The following is a 23,110-nucleotide window of genomic DNA, read 5'->3' on the forward strand; positions in this document are numbered from 1 at the left end:
TTTCAAGCTTTCGATAGATGTATTTCTCATGTCCGTGAGGAAAGTTCACGCTGAGTTTCGGTGTATTTTTTGACCCGCTCAAGTTCACGGAGACCGAGACTGCAGAAAGCGCATCCTGATTGTTTTCTTTATTTTACAAAAGCACAATGCTTAGTTATTGTGATTGCACACAAATAAAATTAGTCAGATTTGAATGATTTATTAGGCTACTCTTGATGTAAGACCAAAAATGACACAGTATTTTTAGTTAAGTGCAAGTGATCGTGCCGGCACCTACATGGCATGCAGTGAGCTTGCTCATAGCTTTCACACTCCGCAGAAACACTTGGATATGTGCCTAATAACAGCGTACATTTATCTAGGTTAATGTGAGAACGAGCAGCCATGTAAAGTTGCACTTACATGTATCAAATGATAAGCCATATTTATGGTCGATGGATGATTGGCAAATGTTTGGATTTCCTGCCCGACATACTGTAATTACCACAAGAACCCGCCGTTAACAATCTGTCCCTCACGGACTGCGTGACTTCGTCATGAGTTTTTTCTTTTTTATTCGATTAACCGACTAGTACAATTTTTGGTCGACTAGGCCTCTTCAAGTCGATTGACAATTAGTTTACTATTAGGGGGCAGCTCTATCGATGAGCATAAAAAAAGTTTATATTAAAAGTTTATACAGGCTTATAATTAGCTCTTCCAGTCTCTTCTACTCTGGTCAGGGATTATAATGCTGCAGGCTGTTTTTGGCAGACTGTAACTGTTTTGTAGGTCACTGAGTCACCAGTAAGTCTTTACCTACGTTATGTGATTTTGTTCAGCTTCAAAGTCTAAACTGTAAATACACTGGCATAGTCTTTTTACTTATTTGTGTTTTATTGCTTTTTTTGGTTTTGTTTTTGAACAATTTTATTGTTCTTTTATGAATCTCTCTCCTTTTATTGTCACCACCGAGGGCAGGGCAGAGTGCAAATTTTTCTTTCTTTTTTTTCTTCCTTCCTTTCCCTCTCAACATGCTCTTCTAGTGTGTGTGTGTGCATGCATGCTGAGTAGCCATCTGGGCTAAAGGGAAGACAACCTCTGTGCAGAGGATTTCATTTTTTGAGCTTATTGACTTCTTTTTTTTTCCAAAAATGTTTCCCTTGTTCTTAACCTCTCCTCATCCCACTCCATGGTCTTAAGGACACCAGCAAGAACTCTTGAGCCTTCAGTGCTATTAGAAATGGAGAATGCAGGCTATCTGTGATGCTTTTTGATATTATTGTGTGCTGACTGATTTGTCAAGTTCATGAGGTTTATGACATTGAATCTTCTTTCAGACATAACTGTAAACATTGCAGAAATCGACTGTGATTGTGGTTTTTACTTGTCAGTCAGACAGTCTCTTCCTGAGAGGTTCTTAGATTGAACTGCAGAGTCTGAAGGTGTGGAATGCAATGCATTGGACATCCTCAATCATCTCTTACTCTTCAGGGTATTGTGAGTCAGAGTAAGTGAGTGAGTGCTAATAAGTCTTCCCTCTGCTCTGGGGAAGGGGTGGCAGGGACTGAATGCTCTCCTGCTCCCTGTGTATCCCACTTACGGGAACAAAGCGGCAGCTCTGAGGGCAGGCAGCAGTGCTCTCTTTATGCACCCGTGCGGCCCTGCACTCCTTGAGCATAACCCTCTGGTATATGTCTACCATAAGGATTACGCCTGCGTTTTAAAGCATTGTATCTGTAGCGTTATGCGTCATAAATCTGTTGCAAAAACACCATGCTTTTTTTACTGCAGTGTCATCCCTTTTGACATCGCATTGACAGAGAATTACTGATATCAGTTATCAGCATTTAAAAGTTTGATCACTGTTCAGGATTGTAGTCAATGTGTGGTCATTTACATTTACATTTATGCATTTGGCTGACGCTTTTATTCAAAGCGACTTCCTTTGCATTTCAAGGTACACATTTACATTCGTATCAGTTCTTGCTTTCCCTGGGAATCGAGCCCATGACCTTGGCATTGCACGCACCAATGCTCTACTGTTTGAGCTTCTTTTTTACATCCTCATAGTTGCATTTAGAGATATACCTGTGCAGTATATCTGTGTTTTTGTCTGTTGTTTCAGTATTGGCTAATAGAAGCAAATGATATTAGGCTTATTTACAAAATCTTAACCTTTATGTTGGCCGTAACTAAAATTGTTTATCGGCTGTAGCATAAATATGATGATCAGCTCAAATTTCTATACTTGATTATCCCTAGTGTTATTTCATTCTGAACTTATTCAATCATCATGGCTGAAGTTGTCTTACTGCAGCTTATGCATAATGGAGAGGATCTGTTTAGAAATATTAATGGGTAGAATTCATAACACTAAATGGCTGCTGTAAGAATTTCCACCTTAAAGTTAAGAGCCAGTCATCTTTTTGATGATTTGATAATTCAAGTAGATCAAGTATGCTCACTAACTAACTAGACAACCCTAAAAATCAATTTAGATTTCAATCTTTCACAATTCCAGTTAATAGGAGCTTTACTTGTATCCTTTTAAAGGGGTTTGGTGGAAAAACCTTTTGGGGTCTGTAAGATTTTTTTTTTTTGTTGAAAGATGTCCCTTATGCTTACCAATGCTGCATTTATTTGATCAAAAATATAGTAAAAATATTATGTAATAACTTAAAATAACTGTTCATAATTTTTTGTAATGTAATTTATTTCTGTGATAGCAAAGCTGAAATGAAATTTGCCATCATTACTCCAGTCTTCAGTGTCACATGATCCATCAGGAATCATTCTAATATGCTGATTTGGTGCTCAAGAATCATTTCTTGGTATTATCAATGTTAAAATCAGTTGTGTTGCTTAATATTTTTGTGGAAACAGTGATACATTTTTGATGACTTTAAAGTCCAAAAGAACAGCAATAGTCTTTTGTAACATTATCGTTGTCTTTACGGTCACATTTGATCAATTTCATGCATCCATTGCTAAATTAAGGTATTTTCGTTAAAAAAAATAAAAAAATAACTTACTAACCTCAGACTTTTTAACAATTGTTTGTTATTAATTAATCAATTTTATATAGTCTGTTTAGACATAGGCCGCTGCAGCATGGGTTGCTGTTATTTCACTGTTTCTCGACATTAACCATGTTAAGATGCTTTGAGTGGCTTTGTTGTTGTTTTTTTGTTGTTGTTTTTTTTAAATAAAGAACTTGTCCATGTTGGTTCCATAGAACGGTTTTAATGCCTGCTGATGTGATGCACTGAACAGTCTGCCTCCTCTTCTGTCTTTTCGTCTTGTTTTTTCCCCATTCACTCCTGTCCCTCTGTTCCGATTTCCTGCAGAGAGCAAAAGCTTACGGCAGAAGAGAGCAGCGTGTCATCTCTCAGCTGCTGCCGCTGCTCTCTTGAATAGTAATCAGTATTAGAGAGAGAGACACACTGGTAATCCTGCTGCATTATCTACTTGCCAGTCGAGAGCCATAGAGAGAGAGAGAGAAAGAGAGAGAGAGCAAACGTGTAGGAAGCAGTTGGTCAATGGAGACCAGCTCAGCACAAAGGGCTTGCTATGGTCAGTAATCCATGTTTTTGTTTGCTGGAGGATGTCTGTATGAAGCAGATAGGTGTGTGTTTGTATGATTTCCTTGTTTCGACTGACAGCAGTGATGATTCGTTGGCATGTAAGTCCTAAGATTGTTAAATGCTTTACTTTGAATGGTAATTAATAGGAAAATTCTCTCTTGGTTGCACCATTTTATTTTTCTATTATTCTAAAATATGAATTTGGTGTCTCTGATTATTGTCTGTTAATTTGACTCCAGTGATTGTTTTATGCTGGACAGGCAGGCTGTAAATGTGGAGTGTTGGAGTCCTTAAGTCCTTTTGTAATCTGTCTTTGAGGTCTGTACGCTGGACATCAGATTTAGGACATTGTAATGCATGGCCACTTTCCTCAGTTGTGAATATGCAGGTGGATGGGTTCCTCTGTGCTAGGACAGGTTTCAGTGCTTTATTTAATAAGGAGCAGAGGCTGTGCTTTTGGGCTGGTTTCTTGGTAACCTTAGCAGCTGCTAGTTCTTCATGTCAAAGGGTTCGTGATTAGTGTTGTGATCATGCTGCTCACAGAGGGGTTCTCTATGCCCTGTGCCCATCTTAATATACAGTAGTAGCATCTCTCACTACAAGATCACTTCCTCTTGACCTTGCTGTTTCCTCTCTTGAGTCAGAATAATTTGGTAGCTATGTATGAGTAGTTTTCTCATATGAAATAATAGCAGTATAATAATGGCAACCATTTCCCCCATTTTCTCATTACCGTAATGCATCATGCGTTTTTCTATTTTCTATAGTACTGTAAAAAATATTGTAATATTAAAAATGCAAATAAGCATAAATTAAAAACAGTACAATTATATTATTGTATACATAAAATTATGGTAACACTTCATAATAAGGTCTCATTTGTTAACATTAGTTAATGCATTAACATGAACTAACAATGAGCAATACATTTTTACAGCATTATTAACTTTTAATGTTTGTTTATAAAAACAAATTCACAGTGCATTAACTAATGTTAATAGATGTTAAAATATTTTTTAACTAAATTGATTAAATGCTATACAAGTATTGTTTGTTGTTTGTTCCCTAAATCCCAGCCTCAGCCCAATCAGAAATACTGGTTCATTGGCAGAAACCTCTAAACACCACTTCCCTTTGCCAGCAAAAGCCTCAGAGTTCTCAGAACCAATCAGAAGACGCAAAGCGAATCATGATTTTAAAGATTAATAATGGTGTTTATATGAGCTCGCTTTCAATTGCCTGGCTGAAAGTCTGTTTAAAGAGATTTTTAACTAAAGATGGAGAGGAGTATGATAAAATGGATGAGCCTGTGGTAGTTTCAGTCACTGTCAACAGGAAACATCATCAACCTCATATTTCTGCCCGTTTTAAGGCTAAAGAAAAGTGTTACAGTGGTAATGGCATGATTTCGTGAGTAGCATCTAAACACACCAGCGTTTCGTGTGCTGCTGTAACTCTGACAGAAACAGCCATAACCTACATTAGAGAACAGATATAAAGCTATTTGCAAAAAAAAAGCACACATGAACAAGAATATCAAATTTTTTAAATGCCAATGAATTGACTAGTGGAAAAGTGACATTTTTGAAAATAAGGCGTTTCAATAACTGACTAATAACCTTTAAAGTGAAATTACTGAACCTAAACACAGGAGCCTGAAAAAAATGCTAATTTAAAAGAAAAATGTTAGATGGACTTAGAGGATTTGGCAGCTGAAGTCTTCTTGTATATACCAAAGCAAAAACTATTGTAACTTTTATTTAAATAATAAAAGAAATTAATTTTTAAATGCTATTAAATAAATGAAATTAGTTAATTATTAATGCTATTAAAAGTATAAGTAAATAATATATTGAAACCTCAATTAAATGAACATTACATTAAAAAGATCAAATAAAAAGTTAGTAATAAACTGAAAAACAATGAAGTGCATTACAGGTAACGGGACATGGCAGGTCTATAGCACTGCGAGACTTAATGCACAGATCTAGGCCTGCGTTTTAATATGGTTGTCAGTCAGAAACCAAGCAAAAAGCACAAGCTCGCTGAATTAGCAACTCCCATAAAATAAAATAACTGTATATACTGTACAGTGATTCTTTTATGTCCTGTTTATACTTGGTTGTGAGCATGCAGAACTCACTCACACACAAACTGTGGTGTTTTGAACGTATTCTGACTAAAACTCAAAACGCACGTGCAAACATGTTTGTGATTGGCTACATGATGCTAAAACCGTTAATGCACTTCACAGAGCGCTCGCACAAATACGCCTATTTGCGTGTTCTGGATTGACCCGGTGCTTAGTACTACCAGTACTGAAGAAAGCCTGGTAATAGTAACCGGTTTTGTAAGATTCACCCATAGAATGAATGGAACCTTGGCAGCTGGTGAAAACATAGTACTGAGGCAGTTTCCCAAAAAACTGCAGTTATTTGAAACAGCTGGGGTTCATAAGTTTATGGCCAACATTCAAATGTCCAATGATCACTGTCTCACTAGATGTGGAGTCATGGGATAGTTTGATGGATGGAATTGTGATTGAGGTTGTTTTGGGAAAACTGTGATCGATGCTTGTCCTGACTTTGTCTCTCTTTCATAATTACATTTTATTATGATGTAGATGAATTTAGTCCAATCTGTTTTTGATGGCATTAAAACAATGGAGGTTTGTGTTGTTATTCCCATATGGCTCTTTCCATACTATCAGAGGTAGCAAACCTATTTTTGGACTCATTGTCTGCAGAAACAGCACTTTCATTGTAGCCAATTTCTTTTTATTCTTTATGGGATGGATTATGTTGGTATTGTTTTTGGATGTAAAAAAAATCATATGGGCATATCTAACAGTTGGACTTCAGAATGACAATTCAGACTGTAAAAATACCCCATATCTATGTGTTACTAACTATATCCAGTCTAATCAAACTTCACCTTGTCTTGCAGCATTTTCAGCTGGCATTGATTGACTCCACACCCTGCACTTTGTCCAAAGCTGAAAGTAAGTACCATTCTAAGCATGTTAATTTTTAGTAAATATCTTTTTATTTGGTAATTGCAGTGTCACATTATGCATGAGGGATTTTTTTAGCAGTAAAGACAAAGTGTTGTCGCCTTGATAGAAGATTTCAAAGGAAAAAGGTTGGCACATCTTTGCTGAGGCTTTCCTCAATTAGATTTTTCCTTTCACCATCTCCATCCTGCCTGAGACTCCAGTTGCCAGGGAAACTGCATGACTAAATGCAGCCGTGTGTTGCCTTGCATACGGGCAGTAATGACATGCTTGAAGTGCACAAAGGGCAAGCTAATATTCTTCCTTCCCGGTGTCTGTACACCCATAAGCTTATTAACGCTCAAGCTGAAACAGTGAAGACAAAGAACGCTGGTTTTATTTTTGACCTCATATCAGATTTGGATGCAAAAAAGGATTTCCAGTATTGATCACTTCCTCTTTTTGTCTCCACAGTTCAGTTCCACATCGCTCATGTATATGAAATTCAGGTGAGTGTTCCCCTTTTTGTAACGTTTTATCATAAGTTGCAGTGTTTCACTGATAACTCATGTTTGGGGGTATAATGTTCTATATGTCCTGTATGATAAAGACTGCAGAAGTGACTTTGCTCTGACTGAGACCTTGGTTTCTGAAGTAATTTCCCATCCATATACCTTAGTCAGAGGAGATGCCATATTTAATTTGGAGGAAATTAGGGCAAGGCTATGAGGGATAGACAAAGGGTTCAATCTGTGGCGTCAGGTATTTAGATGACAAAATTTTGAAAGAAAAATCATTACAATTATATTCAAACATTTTTTTTTTATTAACAAAAATGGTGTATTGAGGTATTAAATTAACAATTCTATTTATGATTCCAGATGTTTAAATAATCTTATGTTCTTCAATACAAACAATATTAAAATAATGTTATTATCCCAGCCCTTATTAATATTTTTTTTTTAATTAATGTAATATATTTTAAGTAATCCACAGCCCCATGGTTGAGAACCACTTATATATTGTAATAATTTAATCCCCAAGGGAATCTTCATGGTTTTAATAAAAACTTGAAATTCAAATTTAATTACAAACTCAAAACACCAAATCAGATGTTGCGAGTTGTTTGTTTGTTTCAGAAAACACTACATGACATTACAAACTCACCACAGTCCTACTTGCCGTTATCATATTCTCTGATTAGTAAACTTTGTGACTTCTACTTCACTTGGAATTTGGCAATTAAATATGATTTTTAAAACTTCCAGCACCCCGCTGTTGTGGTCTATAGGCGTTGTAGATAACTGCTTGTAAAGGAAGCAGACCATAGAGGTGACAGGACTGTTTTAGGACCTGGGGTTTTCTTTTGCTCACAGTTTAGTGCCGCTGCAAACACTCATGATTGATGGATTTGCTTTTAGGGTGTATCCTTGATGGTTTGTGTGTACAGCCAACCAGTCCCACACTGCCCTCCCATTTTTGCTTCAAATTATTGGTCTCTGTTATGAGTGATAGACTCTTGTCACTCAGTTAGTCCTTCCTATTCAGGATAGTTCTTATCCACCTGGTCTTGTATTCATTTTAATCTCATACTGATTTTAAAACTTTGCTATAAACAATGACTCCTACACTAACCAGCCAACCAACACCTATGTTTTACAATGGGTTGATTTTATTGTCCACCACACACAGATGAGATTGCTTTCATGTTAGACTCATGTGTGTTTGGAGTCGGGTTGCTCAGGTTGGTCAGCTATGGTGGTCAGCCATCAGCTCCAACAAAGATCTGTGTCAAGGTCACTAAGAAAAACAAACACTTATTCTGAGAGGGCTTCTCAAGTTACACTGATACAGAGCATGTCTGTGTTTGTCAGACTTGTTAAGTCTAGTCTGGCCTGGATTGACCCTCCCCCTCGTCTGTCCGGGTGTTTGTCTGTCGTCTCCTGCGTCCCTGTGTCTCTGTGTCTGGCCTGGTCAGTGTCCAGTGTGCTTCATCTCTTCCTGAGACCATACATTGTGGTCAGTCTGACGAGGCCCTTTGTGTTCGACCAGAGGGGCCATAAAAGCGCTGACCCTTTTTGTCTGCTAAAACATCTCTCCTCTCTCTGTTTGTCTGCAGAAGAAATACCGCATCGCAAAGGAAGCTTACGAGAGTCTGTTACAAACAGAGAATCTCCCTGCACAGGTGAAGGCAACTACGCTCCAACAATTAGGTGAGTGTACTTTACATGCTTCCTGCTTTACAGGGTTCCCACAGTAATGGAGTACCTGTGAATATTAGGGAATTTGAGATTAGCATTCCTGGAAAAGTTCTGTAAGATAATAAAATATTAAAGTCATGGAAAAGTCATTATTTCTGTCATCAAATATTTTTCTAGTTATGCTCTGCTGTTAAATATTTAATCAACTGGAAATTACTCTAGAGTGCAGTGTTTATAAAATTATTTTAAAAAGTCCCTATTCGGTAATCACAAACTGCTGTAATTTTCATTTGTCAAAATGTGTTTATGTTTGCTGTGATTTTCAGTCTAGTCAAAGAATGAAATCTGCACACTCTCTGCACATATTTTGTATACAAAAGATGTCCTGAAATGGTAAAAAGACAGTCTTGTTAGTAATGTTAAACACAATTGGGCAAAAGTGTAAGAAAAAGTAGTATGCAAGAGGGCAGGGGATGTATCAAAGTATGTAAATGACTGGCATTTGAATGCTTGGAATTCTGCACAGTTGTTTGTGAAATTCTGCAACCACGATTGTGAATATGTGTAATGTGGCATATTTTGAAATAATTGTAAAACCGTAGTAAGAATATGTCAGGTTTTTTAATAACCGTTCTGTTTAGATAATTGTATGTGATAATACATTAGTGTTCAGACAATCCACACTAGGGTATTGCATCATGCTGTCTCCCCAAAAGATGTTTGTGGTGTTCTCAACAACACCATCCCCAAGTGTACTGTCCAGATTTTCTCAAATGTGTCCCAGTTCTCCAGTGCGTGCAAATTTGCCAGATGCAAGTGCTAATGTTAAATGCACAAATTGCTTTTGGGATGCTGTTGTGTGGTTAGAAATCTGAGCTTAAGGCCATTCCGTCGTAAACTGGAAACTGGCACCAATGAGCAAAGCACTCCAGGATCGGACTGTCTGTAAGGTGCTTTGGGTAGAAAGCATATATAAGTAATGGAATAATAATTTGAATGATTGGCGCAGTGGCGAGTTGTGAATCCTTAAATACCAGCTCCTCGTCACTCCAAGCTTCTTTCTTTTATCAGTACAAAAAGAAAGCAAAAAAAAACAAACAGCTGCCATAAAACCATTGCCACGTTGCTCCTGCAATTGTCGGCAATGGTCTGGTTGCTGTAGTAACGTGTCCCGGGTGCAGGCGCTTGCCACAGGTGTTAAAAGCTCGGCTGGGATCAGTGCCTAGGAGAAGCCAGGCCACATGGGGGAAGTTCTTTGTCTGCACACTGTCTCGTTCTCCTTAACAACCTCTGGCTGGGTGGGAATTGAGAGGAGAGGGGCTGTTTGGACAGAGCCATATCTGCTGGGACCTTTTGAAGCTGCTGGTTTTAGTAGAACCCCCCCAGCCGCCAATTCCACCAGCTCAAACTCATCTCCCCACCCTACCCTGAATACAACAAGCACAAACCATTTGCTCCTTTATAAGCGTAACAGCCTCCACAGCCCGCTTACCATGGCTTAGTGTTGAGGAAGAGAGTGTTTGGTTATTGATGGTGTTCCAGTTGTTTTGTTGAGAATGCAGTTTTTGATTTAATTCTCATGTTTCCCATCGCTCCCTCAGGCTGGATGCATCACACAGTCGAACAGTTGGGAGATAAAGCCAACAAAAACAGCTATGCTATTCAGTGTCTGCAGAAGTCCCTAGAAGCAGACCCCAGTTCGGGACAGACTTGGTACTTCCTGGGCAGGTAGGCAATTTATTTTACCTCTTGTTGTAGTGTTATGTCTGATTTAAATTAACACATATCAGTGTATTTTTTTTTAATGATTTTTGTGTGTGTGTGCGTGTATAATTTTATTATATTTTTTTATAACAATGCATTAATCTGAATATTAGTTATTTGTTATCTGTTGCTTGACCAAACTTTTTTGCGTGTGTCCTGAAGTAATCACCAAACTATTTAATAAAACTACAATGTAATGTCAAAACCAATGTAATTTTCTTTGGATACAAGTGTCTGTCAAATGAAGAAACATTTACAAGTAATTATCTCAAATGTATGCTCTACACCTCATGTGCTTTAAAGTGTCAGGATTTGATTTATTTATGCTTGCAATGCAGGTGCTACTCAAGTATTGGGAAGGTCCAAGATGCCTTCATATCTTACCGACAGTCTATTGATAAGTCTGAGGCCAGTGCAGATACATGGTGCTCAATTGGGTAAGTGCTTAATGAGCATTGTTTATTAGGTAAATGCTGCAAAAGCTCATGAGATATCTCAAAAGATATTATCTGTTGCTAATTATCATGTGGCAGCTAGTTAGGAACCGACTGTTTGTTTTCCTCTTCCTCTTTGACCCCTCCTCTCTGCTGTGCTGCAGTGTGTTGTACCAGCAGCAGAACCAGCCGATGGACGCACTGCAGGCATACATCTGTGCAGTGCAGCTGGACCACAGCCATGCGGCCGCCTGGATGGACCTGGGCACGCTGTACGAGTCCTGCAACCAGCCGCAGGATGCCATAAAGTGCTACATCAATGCCACATGCAGCAAGTCCTGCAGTAACATCCCAGCTTTAACCGCTCGCATTAAATGCCTCCAGGTAGAGAGAGTGCTCGCACGTGACATTATCAGGAGAGGAAGTGTACATGTTTCATTTTAATGTGCCTGTCATTGTGTTACTATTTTCTTTTTGGAAACAGATTGTGTACATTGTTCGTTTTTTTAAGTTCCTTGTTTGATTTGAATCACGTCCCCGTGTCTGACATACTATACACTGAGAATGAAATGAGTGTCATTTTCATCTGTGTTTTGATGCATACCACCATTGCATTGACTCAAGCTTAGCCGAATCCGACATTGAACATGTTTTCTGCGCAATCTTTTTCTAGGCTCAGTTGTGTAATCTTCAGCAAGGTAGTTTACCAAGTAAAAGTAAAATGCTCCCTAGTATTGAGGAGGCGTGGAGCCTACCAATCCCAGCAGAGCTCACCTCCAGACAGGGAGCGCTCAACACAACACAACAGGTGAGAACAGATCAGCTAGACAAGCCAGTAAGAATGGCTTAGACCTATAATGGCTTAGACTTATAAAACTTATAAAAATGTTGGTAGTGGTAGCTTGGATATTGTGGCGTTTTAAAAGGAATATTTTCGGTTCAGTACAGGTTGAGATTGATCTCATTTATGGCATTGTTTACCACAGAAAACAATTTCAACTTATTTACTCTACCATTCAAAAGTTTGGGGTTTGTAAGATTTTTTTTTTTTTTTTTTAAAGAAATTAATAGACCTCCTTTCATTCACCAAGGATGCATTGAATTGGTCAAAAGTGACAGTAAAGACATTTATAGTTTTACAAAAGTTTTATATTTCAGATAAAAATCCTTTTAAGCTTTCTATTCATCAAAGAATCATGAAAAAAAATGAATCTGTTTAAAAAAATATATTAAACAGCACAACCATTTTCAACATTGATAATCATGAATGTTTATTGAGCATATTAGAATGATTGATCATGTGACTGAAGACTGGAGTAATGGATGCTGAAAACTCAGTTTTTCCATTACAGTGATAAATTATATTTAATATAATAAAAAGAAAAACAGTTCTTTAAATTGTAACAATATTTGACAATATTACTGTTTTTACATTAAAGAGACAAAAAATCGTACTGACCACAAACTTTTGAACGGTAGTGTGTGACTGTACATGTGAGACAGTTGTTGGATCAACAGAAGCACATAATAATGTTTATAATGCCCAATGAGATGCCCAGTTAATCTCCACATATGCAGTCATTGAGCTTAACTTGTATTGAACCTGTAACATTCCTTTAATGAAACATCAAAATGTGTGGTACGGCCTGACTTCATGATTAAGTACCACTAAAAGGTCCTTAATTTCCAGTCATGCAGAACAATGTTGTTGTTAACATTGATTCTGGAGAATAATCTTAAACTGCTAAGGTTTAAAGTTATTTCCTCTAGTTCATTAGACCATAGCACTCATCAGCACACATCATCCTTTGTTTCAACATATTTGTCACTAATTTTGGGGAACCATTTAAATCTTCTAATTCTTTACATATGTCATATATTTATCTGATATAATTGAGAGTGAGAAAGATGGCATAAACTTTCTCTTGTCTGCCTTTTTGCTTATTGTCTTGGGGAGTGGTATGACACTGTCTGACAATAATCAATACCAAAGCTTCAGTGGTGCAAAAAAGAAAAGAAAAAAGATTTGGGTTTATTTAGTGAAATGTTTGTGCAATTGTCCTAGCTGCAATTCTATATCTGTTGCCTTTAGCAGACCACCTGCAAAGCTCATCAGAGCAATGAAGCACAGTCCCAAATCCCAGGCCAGTCTCTTCCTTCTCATATGCTCTCTGACCAGACAGACGACCAGTCCAGCCCGGCCAAAAGGAAGAGGACTGCTAGTCCAGCCAGGGTACTGAGGGACAGACAGCATTTTAGTTTGTTTACTGACAGGAAATATTTGATTTACGATTTTCTTGTCTCGCCATCAGAGTTCACCAGATTCCTGGGCAAATGATCCAGGTCATCATCAAGTCCCCAACTGGAGTTTAACCCCACAGAAACTTCAGGTTTGTAGATCCAAATGTTATATCTGTAAACTGCTGAATGTGAATGATATATGTATTTATTACAACTGGGTCTAAACAAACTTTTATTATTGTGTGGTTTGCTTACACAGCTTCTGGAACAGTTACGGACCAACAGGGCCAATCTGAAGCCAGTGCAGCTGCAAATGTTGGAACAGTTGGAAAAGCAGCTCAGTCTAATGCAACAGAATCAACAGGTATGGATCATTTATAGTGGCGCAAAGCAGACTGCAAACTTTGAGAAAGGCTAGAGGTAGTGTATGAGTGGTTGTGATAGTGAAATCATGATTGTGCCCTCTCTAGTCTTCGTTTCTTTACTTTACTGAGATTTTAATATTGATAAAGGTGCCTTGCCTAACACTCTTGCTCTCTCCAACAGATGAGGCTGAATGCTATGGGTCAGATACGACCCAATGTGTCCAACGGCCCTGTAGCTGACTCCTCACTGCCTATGAAATCTAATTCCACATCATCCCCTCACCATCCACACATCCCTCTTTGTCGCACACCCTCTGCCCACTCACGATGCGCTGCTCAGCCAATAGCCAACGGACCTGTCCTTGCAAGCCCCACCCCATGCAGCACGGCGGGAACCCTGGGTAACACAGATGCCGTCTCTGTGGGCAATAATCACCTCCCAGGATTGAGGAGCAACGGAAATGTGCCTTACTTGCGGCAAAACGCACTACCTCATAACTGCACAACCCCCACCAGCAGCAGCATGGATGATGAACCGTGGAAAAGCCAACACATCAACTCCACTCAGGTGAGATTAAATATCCTGGCCGATATGATAATCGTAATTATTTTCGTGTTATGGCCGATATTAAAATTCAATACCGTTTTGTTTAGGAATTCATTCAAAATAATGCATTTTTAAAACTACAATCAACAATTTTAAATGCTACATGTGAATCTTGTCATCACAACATTAATGTACACTAAAGATTTTTTTTTAATGGTTTTAGAAATGTCATTTATGCTCACCAAGGATACATTTATTTTATTTACATACATTTGCTTTCTGTTTTAATACATTTTAATGTGTAATTTATTCCTGTGATGGCAAAGCTGAATTTTCAGCAGTCATTACTCAATTCTTCAGTGTCACGATCCTTCAGAAATCATTCTAATATGCTGATTTGGGGCTCAAGAAATTGTTTTTTTTTATTGTTATCAATGTTGTTCTGCTTAATGTTTTTACGTAAAGAGTGTGATCCTTTTTTCATGATTCTTTGAATAGAAAGTTCAAAGAAATTCAAATTTATTTGAAATAGAAACAGTAATGTAAAAGTTTTAACTTTCACTTTAAGTAAATTTTATGCATCCTTGCATAATAGTAGTAATCTTACTGACCTAAAACTTGTATGAAAAGTTGAATATCAAATGCACTCCTTAATCTAGCATTTCCTTATTATTTATCGCAGGGGCTTCAGAAAAGTCCAGGTTCATATTCAGCAGGTCCTAACAGTGAGCAGCCTTTCTCTTCTGCTGGGACTTCCCAGCCTACCCCGGCAGCCGGCACTGGCGTTCCAAATCAGGTCGGACGTTCGGCCACAGCCAGCGACACGTTAGCGCAGGAGGCCAGTCACAATCACCTCCCCTCGCCTAGCTCCCCTCACTCTGCTACCTCAGGTGGACAGCAAGGCATGGTGCACACCAAAGAGAGCAAGCCTTCAGGAAACGGGCATTCCGCAGGGACGCCTAACAGCACTGCCACTGCAGAAGGACTGCCTAATCACGTCCATCAGGGCCAGGCAGACGCTGCTGGGGCGAAACCCTGCTCACCAGGTGTACTTAGTTCAGACAATCCTCAACTCTCTGCCTTGTTGATTGGAAAAGCCAATGATAGTAATAATAGTAATGGCGGTGGGTTGGCGGCTCCCGGCACAAAGGTTAACAACGTTCACCCAGGGCTTAAGGCGCAGGAAAACTCGGTGGCATCCTCTCCGTGTTCTGCCATGTCCACGGCCACACCCTCACCCAAATCAGCAGACCATCACAGCACTCAGAACAGTGTTAACAGCCTTAACAGTCCCACACTCAACGGCAAAGGTCTGGAGGACTCTCAGAGCCCCTTGAAGGTGGCATCTCCGCTGGTTTGTAGGAAACCGACGCCTCCCTCGTTCGCCCCGTGGTCCTCTGTATCCATCTACCCCAGCTCCAGTGATGTGCTCAAAGCATGCAGGTAATTGACTCCTTCCTGTATTCAGCTAGTTGTCAGAATTCTAGGTAGATATTGTATTTTTGTGCTGCTGTTTTTTTATTATTATGGATTTCTTCAGCCACCCCAGCAGGATTACCTTTTTTTTTCTTTCTTGTTTGCATGCAAATGACACACCCAGACCACATCCACATGTATATATCCGTGCAGTGCATGACTGCTTAAACATGATAGAGTAGTAAAGAAACATGGATGAATGAGAAGAGCGGGAGATGCTTGATGAGTTATTGAAAGCACAATAAACCGTGAAAGAGAACTGAATTCGGTACTGACAGGCGGCTTTCTGTGGTGCACATCCGAAGCGTGAAGTAAAGGTCTCGTTCTTCGTGATCCCATGTTTCAAACTTTAGTTAGTGTGTAATGTTGCTGTTAGAGCATAAATAATATCTGTAAAATTAAAGCTCAAAGTTCAATGCCAAGCGAGATATTTTATTTAACAGAAGTCGCCTACATCGAACGGCCCGTTTGGACTACATCCCTCTACTTCCTTCTTTAATGACGTCACTAGAACCGTTTTTTGACTAACCTCCGCCCACAGGAATGCTCCCTCAACTCTACCGAAATTCGTTTATGTACTTGTGCACTTCTTATAACTTACTGTGTTTACTCAGCTCTTAACGGTGATTTTCTGAAGTAAAACTGACGCTTCATCTTTTGTGTGATGTACAATAAACTTTATTAAACTCATCAGTATATGTTTGATCATCATTCAGACAGCAGACTTGTAGGCTATTAATAAATAATGGATACATACAAGCAGATGACAAATACGTTATAATAACCGTAATTAAACTACTAAACTATACCTGTTTCATCTCTATACAGCACTCTGACTCTGTAGGCATTATTGTCCGACTTGAAATGAACACCGTTACTGAGAGTTTCTGATATTATCATCATTCCGTGAGATGAAATTGTCCTGAGAGACTGAGCGCGAGCTCATGAAGCTCCGCCCCCTGGGTCGTCCAGCAGCAGCTTATTTGCATTTAAAGGGCACACACTAAAACAGCGCGTTTTTCTGTGCCCCAAAAAATGACAATTTAAACATGCTGTAAAAAATGATCTGTTGGGTATTTTGAGCTGAAACTTCACATACACACTCTGGGGACATCAGAGACTTATTTTACATCTTGTGAAAAAGGGGCATAATACGGGACCTTTAAGTTCACTTTCTGGCTTATTGCATTATGTCTAAATTGAAAATTAACAGTTGGGAAAAATTATCATTAGCCTATATTGGATCTATGCATAAAGTCTTGAAGTGACTGAGGGCCGCATGTAGGCCTTCCTGCTGCTGTCTGTTGTTAATGTTAAAGGTGCCATAGAATGGATTATTTTATTATTTTATAATGTTTCCTGGGGTGCCCTTATAATGTTAGTATGTTTTTTAGATCAAAATTTGTTATAATTTAGAAATAAAAGGCATATTTCCTAGCCTGATTTCATCCATTGATTTGAACACTCTGTTTGAAGGGGCGTGTCTGCTGTGAGACTTCAGTGTTGTTGCCCACTGCTGTGATTGGCTGACATGCTTGCATATGAAATATCTGGCATTACATGTAGAGCTATCTGGAAAACTTTTACTATTACAGCTTTTATATGTTTTTACTATTACAGCTATCGGGATTAACGAATCATGAGAAGTTTTTTTTTAAGTATTTAGATCTATTCCCATCACATAAAAGGTTTCAGTGATGAGCACTGAGCAGATGACAGCCTGTTGATCGCGTGAATGAAGATCTTATCACTGCAACGCGATATACTGATGCATAAACAGTGTTGAACGACTTTGAAAGAAAGATTATCTGTCTGAATTTGAACAATTACACATCAGAAATTCACATAACCCACTGGTTCTCCAGAGGCTCGGATGAAGGAGCAAAAAAATATTTTTGTGTTCATTTGTACAACCAAACACTGAGCAACTGCCATGCTTCGTTCGCTCGTTTGCAAGCCATGATGTCTCTCGAGGAAAAAACAATATCGCGCTGGATCTAGATAACACAATGTAAATTATCGTTAATAAAATCCCTACTTGCCGCTTGCGGGAATATAACGTTAGTTGAAATTGCCCCCTTCGTCCGTTTGAGACGCCGAGAGAAGCCTGGCTGCTTGATATTGTTGTAACAGTCCGTGGTGAAATGGGCAGAGCAACTAAACAACTTCGAATTAAACTGTAGCGGTATCCGATTATAGATAGATAGATTATAGATAGATCTGCCATTTTCCCTATGATCCTCCTCCTGCTTGTTTCTTCACCTGCAGAACTTCTGATGATTCGGCTGTGCAGTTTCGCCTGGCACTGAGCATGGGCTGGCATATGCAAATTTTTAGAGGCGTACATATTAATGATCCCATCGGTTTCGTCACAGTTGGTGTTATGTGGAGATTCGCCCGTTTTTCAGGGGTGTTTTTCAAAAACGAGATTTAAATAAGAAAGAGAAAACTATGGTGTTTGAGACTCACTGTATGTCATGTCCATGTACTGAACTCTTGTTATTTAACTATGCCAAGATAAATTCAATTTCACATTCTATGGCACCTTTAATCAAACAACAAACGAAATTGAAAACCGTTCACTGCTCTTGACTGAATATCTTGCATAGCTTTATTAAGAATCTGTGTAGCCTATAAGGAATTCATATAGTGTAATTCATATAGACTGTATGCAATTCATACTATGGGGGGTTAAAAGCAAGGCCCACTGTCTTTGAATTTAAAAAAAACCCTGGTCTAATATAAATCCATCCTAGTCTAAACCTGCTGTGAAATGATGGTTTAGGTTAATGACTTATTTTGTATGCATGTATTCTGAATTGTGCATAAATTGAATTGCCGTGGTGTTTAGCTGTTAATTATTTTGAGGTAGCAGAAATATTGCTTTTTTGACCATAACACTGCGATATTTTGTCATTGTGTAAGCTTTGATGGGAGCGGTTATAGGACGTGTTGTGTGGTTGTCTTCAGGATGGTGTGATTGCTTTCAATACACGGCCAATAAAGTAATTATATACATTACCGTTCAAAAGTTTGGGGTCAGTCAGTTAAAAATAAATAAAAATCTACCACAATTTCCACTGAAATATTATGCACAACGGTTTTCAATATTGCTAATAATAATATATGTTTCTTGAGAACCAAATCATCATATTAGAATGGATATTAGAAGGATCATTTGACGCTGAAGACTGGAGTAATGATGCTGAAAATGTAGCTTTGCCATCACAGCAATAAATATGTTTTAAAATATATTGAATTGAAAATGGCTATTTTAAATTGTATTCATTCACAGTATTACATATTTTTGACTGTTGGTTATCATAAGAGCCATGAACAATACATTTTTTTAAATCTTTTTTTTCCTGGATGCCCAAAGTGTTTTTGCTGTCAGTTTAATATATATATTTAACTCATCTAGAGCCTAGTAATAAGCAAACTTATAAATTCCAGTTTGCAAAATATATTTTTGCAAACCTTTATTTTTTTGTAATGCCTCAGCATGTTAAAATGAGCTATTCTATCATTAAAAATGACAGCAAAGTGCCACGATCTCAACAACGCAGAGACTTAGCGGCATAAAATGTCAGACTGTCAAACTTGTAAAACTTCAAGCACCAAGGTTCCTCTTCCAAACAAAACCAGTGTAACTATGCTCCATCCTCACAGCTGTAATTATTTAGAGACATTTTAGTTCCTGAACTTTTAACCCACTGCAGTGTTGTATCAAGTGCGTTTCCTACACTGTTTGTTTTGACTGGAACGGCTGTTGATCTCTAGTGATCTGGTTTGTGGCTCCATCTATGTCTAGAAAGCAGCAGCACATGTGCCCTGCCCTGTGCCCCTGTCATGTTAACAAGAAGACATCTGAAATTATGCTCTCCACTGCATCATGCACTATCAAAATGAGTTCAATAATATGATATACATGTTTATTTTATTATAATTGTAACATTATTATATAAATTATTGTATAATATTATAGTATACAACCATCTGAAAAAGAGCTAATAAATATATTGTGAAAATTATTTTGCAGAAACCTGGGGAAGAATGGTGTGTCCAATAACAGCATCTTACTGGACAAGTGTCCCCCTCCGCGGTTACCGCTTCCACCCTTCCCTCCTCTGCCAAAGGACAAGCTCAATCCTCCCACCCCTAGTATTTATGTAAGTAAATGTCATCGACGTCTGACACGGTGCAGCCTGGATTGACCTCCTCAACTCTTTCTAGTATTGCTGCCGGCATGTTATTTACAAGGCAAAGTACATTCCAAAAAAAAAAAATCCAGTTGCACTGATTGAAAGCACTTTTTTGCCATGGGAAAGATATTTAAGTAAACCTTATTTAACCTAAATGTATGCTTGCTCTATTACACCCTTTTTTAAATTCAAAGCCGTTATTTTCTACAGTCACCTAAACCTACCTTTTAAAACCTTGGCAGTTGGAGAACAAGAGGGACGCTTTCTTTCCACCGCTACATCAGTTCTGCACAAACGCAGCCAACCCCGTTACAGTGATCCGTGGCCTGGCTGGAGCACTCAAGCTAGGTGAGCGTGTTTCTGAGCGCTTGTGCACATTTGTGTGCTTGCCAAAGCACTGCGTACATGTGTGAGCATTGAGATGTGGTCTATTTTATTTTAATTTTGGATTTGTTTAAATTTGACTGGTTCATTTAGTGCTCAGTCATTTGCAAAACTACAACAGTCAGGAGACATTTAACTAGCACTGCCACAGACAGTGAGTTTTGGAACACATTTCAAGATGGCTTGGCTGCAAATGACAACAGCACCATCTGCATGCTGAAAGTGTCATTACATAAAAGCATCCCCACCACAAAAAACTTTATTTTACAGTACGTGCACTTAGGTGTACTTTACAGCGTTCTTGCCTAAGTACTGAGTAATATAAGGGTTAAAGTTAGTTTTATGCATAGGTTCATTGTTACTACCTAGCTATTACACAGTTATTGTAATAACTAATAATAAGTGCATAGTATGCCCATGTGGAACAGGACTGTAAAAAAAAAGTGCTACCAAAAAAAAATGCAGTAGCAGGATTCTGCTTAAATGGACTTATGTACCTGCTCTTCAAACCTCATAAATTACATAATGGAATATATCATTTTCGTTTGAGTATAGTTTTTTATCAAATTTTTCAAATTTGATTCTGACTGACGTTGTATGCATTATTGTGCCTGTCAATCTTAGACCTGTTATGTATTATCTCATCATTTGTGGTGGTTTGGAAAATTTGAGCCATTTAGACAAAATATGCACACTAAAGGGCGAGTGTTGTTTGTCTGTTTTTCCACGTATGGCACAATCTGTGTGTAAGGGTTTGAAACCTAAACATATTCACGTTTGAGTTGTAGGAAAGGTATGGCCCCTTTCCCCTATTTTTTATTGTTAATGCTCATTCAATTTAGAAATGCTGCAAAATTCAATGACACATTAGCTGCTTTTCCACCGTCGGGCTGAACGGTTCTAAGAAAGTAATATAAGGAATGGTTACAGTTATATTTCCACTTGAGCTTGGCTCGACAAGGCACGGTTACAAACCATTCTCTGCTCAGTTAGCCATGGTTAACCATGCTGGTAGAATGTGTGTAGTGACGTTGACACTCAGGATTGGTTAAAGCTACTTGTCTGTTGCCCAGTTCCTCTGTAGCTGGCCAAGATCGCTATTTGAGCGAAGTAAACACAAGTTAATAATAAAATTAAAATAAATATCTGATCATTTTCCATAACTCAGTCGCTATATACATTCCAAAGAGCTCTGTTATCAGCCCCACTGTGGAAGCAACGAGAATGGTTTGACCCGATGGTGGAAAAGCAGCTTTTCTCTCTAAAAACATGCCTTTAAATGAATTAAAAGGGGAATCCCCTTTTGGTAATTGATGTTTATTATAATAATAATAATAATTATTATTATTATTATTTAATACCTAATTTCTTGTTTAAACTTCATCATTGGGACCTCTCAAAGATTGCAGTAGACCTGATCATCTCAAAGAGCTTATGATCTGACAATTTGATGGTCCTGGATATTATTTAATTTATATCCATATTCATCATTTGATGTCTTTCTCTCCGTTTCTCTTCGTGTCAGACCTAGGATTGTTCTCCACCAAGACTCTGGTGGAGGCCAACCCAGAGCACCTGGTGGAGGTGAGGACTCAGTTATCTCAGCCCACTGATGAGAACTGGGACGTGACGGGCAGCAGGAAGATGTGGCGTTGTGAGAGCAGCCGGTCTCACACCACCATTGCCAGATACGCTCAGTACCAGGCCTCTTCTTTCCAGGAATCGTTGCGGGTGAGTTGTCGTCATTCCATCATGAAGAAAAAAACGTGCTGTCTTAGATAAACACGTAGATTAGATAAATATTTCATTAGTGTCAGCAGTTTGATGTGGATTCAGATATCCTGGTCGTCATGATCATTTGTTCATCACTCTACTTGAAAATAATGGCCAGAATCTTGCGCTCTTGATTGTGCATTTGCTCTGAACTGGGACCAATATGTCAACCAATATGGGTGTGTGTGTTTTTCTGTCACTATCATGCCCTTTGGGAGTTCAATTTCACTTAGATTGTTGACAGAGGTGCATTAGCAGCTTCTGAGGCAGTCCAAATACTTGAAGCGTTTGGGCTCAGCCAGCTGTGTTACGAGATCACAAAAGACATATGTGAGAAATAGTGATAGTGAGAAACAGTTCATGATTGGTGGTGCTTTGGTTTCTAATGGTTCCTTTTCACAATTTTATTTATTATCCAACAGGAGGAAAATGAAAAGAAAGGGCAGAAAGACCACTCAGACACAGAATCTGCTCCGTCAGAAAAGTAAGTGCTTGTTCCATTAAACCTAAATGTTTTAAACTCTTTTGACAGAACCATAGTCTTTAACTGGATCCTGCATTTGTGTTTCAGTGTGTTGCGGAGAAGAAGAGGTTCCTTTAAGCACATCAAATTTGGGACAAACATTGACTTGTCAGATGAGAAAAAGTAAGTGCTTACTGGTTTTGTTGTTCCTCTGAGCGATTTTATTTATTTAAGCCCCAACCATCTAACATGATATACAAAGTTACAGACATGCTTGTGTGCATCAAAAGTCCCAAACTCATTGTATAGCCACAACTTGTTGAATAAAAATGTATTTGGAGAAACAACATTTGGTTGTAAAATATCCGATTTACTCACTTCTGTAGTTGGGGGTATATACACTGCCATTATATATATAATTTTATAGTATTTTGATGTTTAAAATAGCTTTTCTTTATATATTTTTAGCTGTGATTTGCAAAGCTCCATTTTCAACAGACATTCATCACTAAAGTCTACTAAGAAAACTGTTATATAATCCATAAAAATCTTAATGTACTAATTTGGTACTTGAGCAAGGTTTCTTATTACTTTTTAAATATGAGAAACTTTTCTTCTTTGGTAGAACATGATTGTGCTGCTTCATGAAGTGTGGAAACGGAGCAGTACAGTGTCTTTGTTTAATGTCTTTGGTTATGACGT

General features: G+C 38.3%; 1 protein-coding gene across 3 annotated transcripts in view; it reads left to right on the forward strand.

Moving 5' to 3' along the window:
• Positions 1-23,110, forward strand: part of kdm6a (lysine (K)-specific demethylase 6A) — a 52,248-nt gene that overhangs the window by 24,627 nt on the left and 4,511 nt on the right. For 2 of the 3 annotated variants that reach the window (XM_084121985.1, XM_084121986.1), the window contains 17 exons: positions 6,513-6,567; positions 7,033-7,067; positions 8,678-8,771; positions 10,361-10,487; positions 10,862-10,960; positions 11,122-11,341; positions 11,631-11,765; positions 13,053-13,190; positions 13,270-13,347; positions 13,458-13,562; positions 13,745-14,131; positions 14,793-15,553; positions 19,626-19,755; positions 20,031-20,136; positions 21,698-21,903; positions 22,368-22,429; positions 22,517-22,591. In XM_084121985.1, the coding sequence (XP_083978111.1) occupies positions 6,513-6,567; positions 7,033-7,067; positions 8,678-8,771; positions 10,361-10,487; positions 10,862-10,960; positions 11,122-11,341; positions 11,631-11,765; positions 13,053-13,190; positions 13,270-13,347; positions 13,458-13,562; positions 13,745-14,131; positions 14,793-15,553; positions 19,626-19,755; positions 20,031-20,136; positions 21,698-21,903; positions 22,368-22,429; positions 22,517-22,591 (2,813 nt within the window). Of the gene's footprint in view, positions 1-6,512; positions 6,568-7,032; positions 7,068-8,677; positions 8,772-10,360; positions 10,488-10,861; positions 10,961-11,121; positions 11,342-11,630; positions 11,766-13,049; positions 13,191-13,269; positions 13,348-13,457; positions 13,563-13,744; positions 14,132-14,792; positions 15,554-19,625; positions 19,756-20,030; positions 20,137-21,697; positions 21,904-22,367; positions 22,430-22,516; positions 22,592-23,110 lie in introns of all 3 variants that reach the window. The other variant, XM_084121984.1, reaches the window with a different exon arrangement.

This window comes from Abramis brama, assembly GCF_963993115.1.
Source record: "Abramis brama genome assembly, chromosome: 8".
In the NCBI taxonomy this organism is placed as follows: domain Eukaryota; kingdom Metazoa; phylum Chordata; class Actinopteri; order Cypriniformes; family Leuciscidae; genus Abramis; species Abramis brama.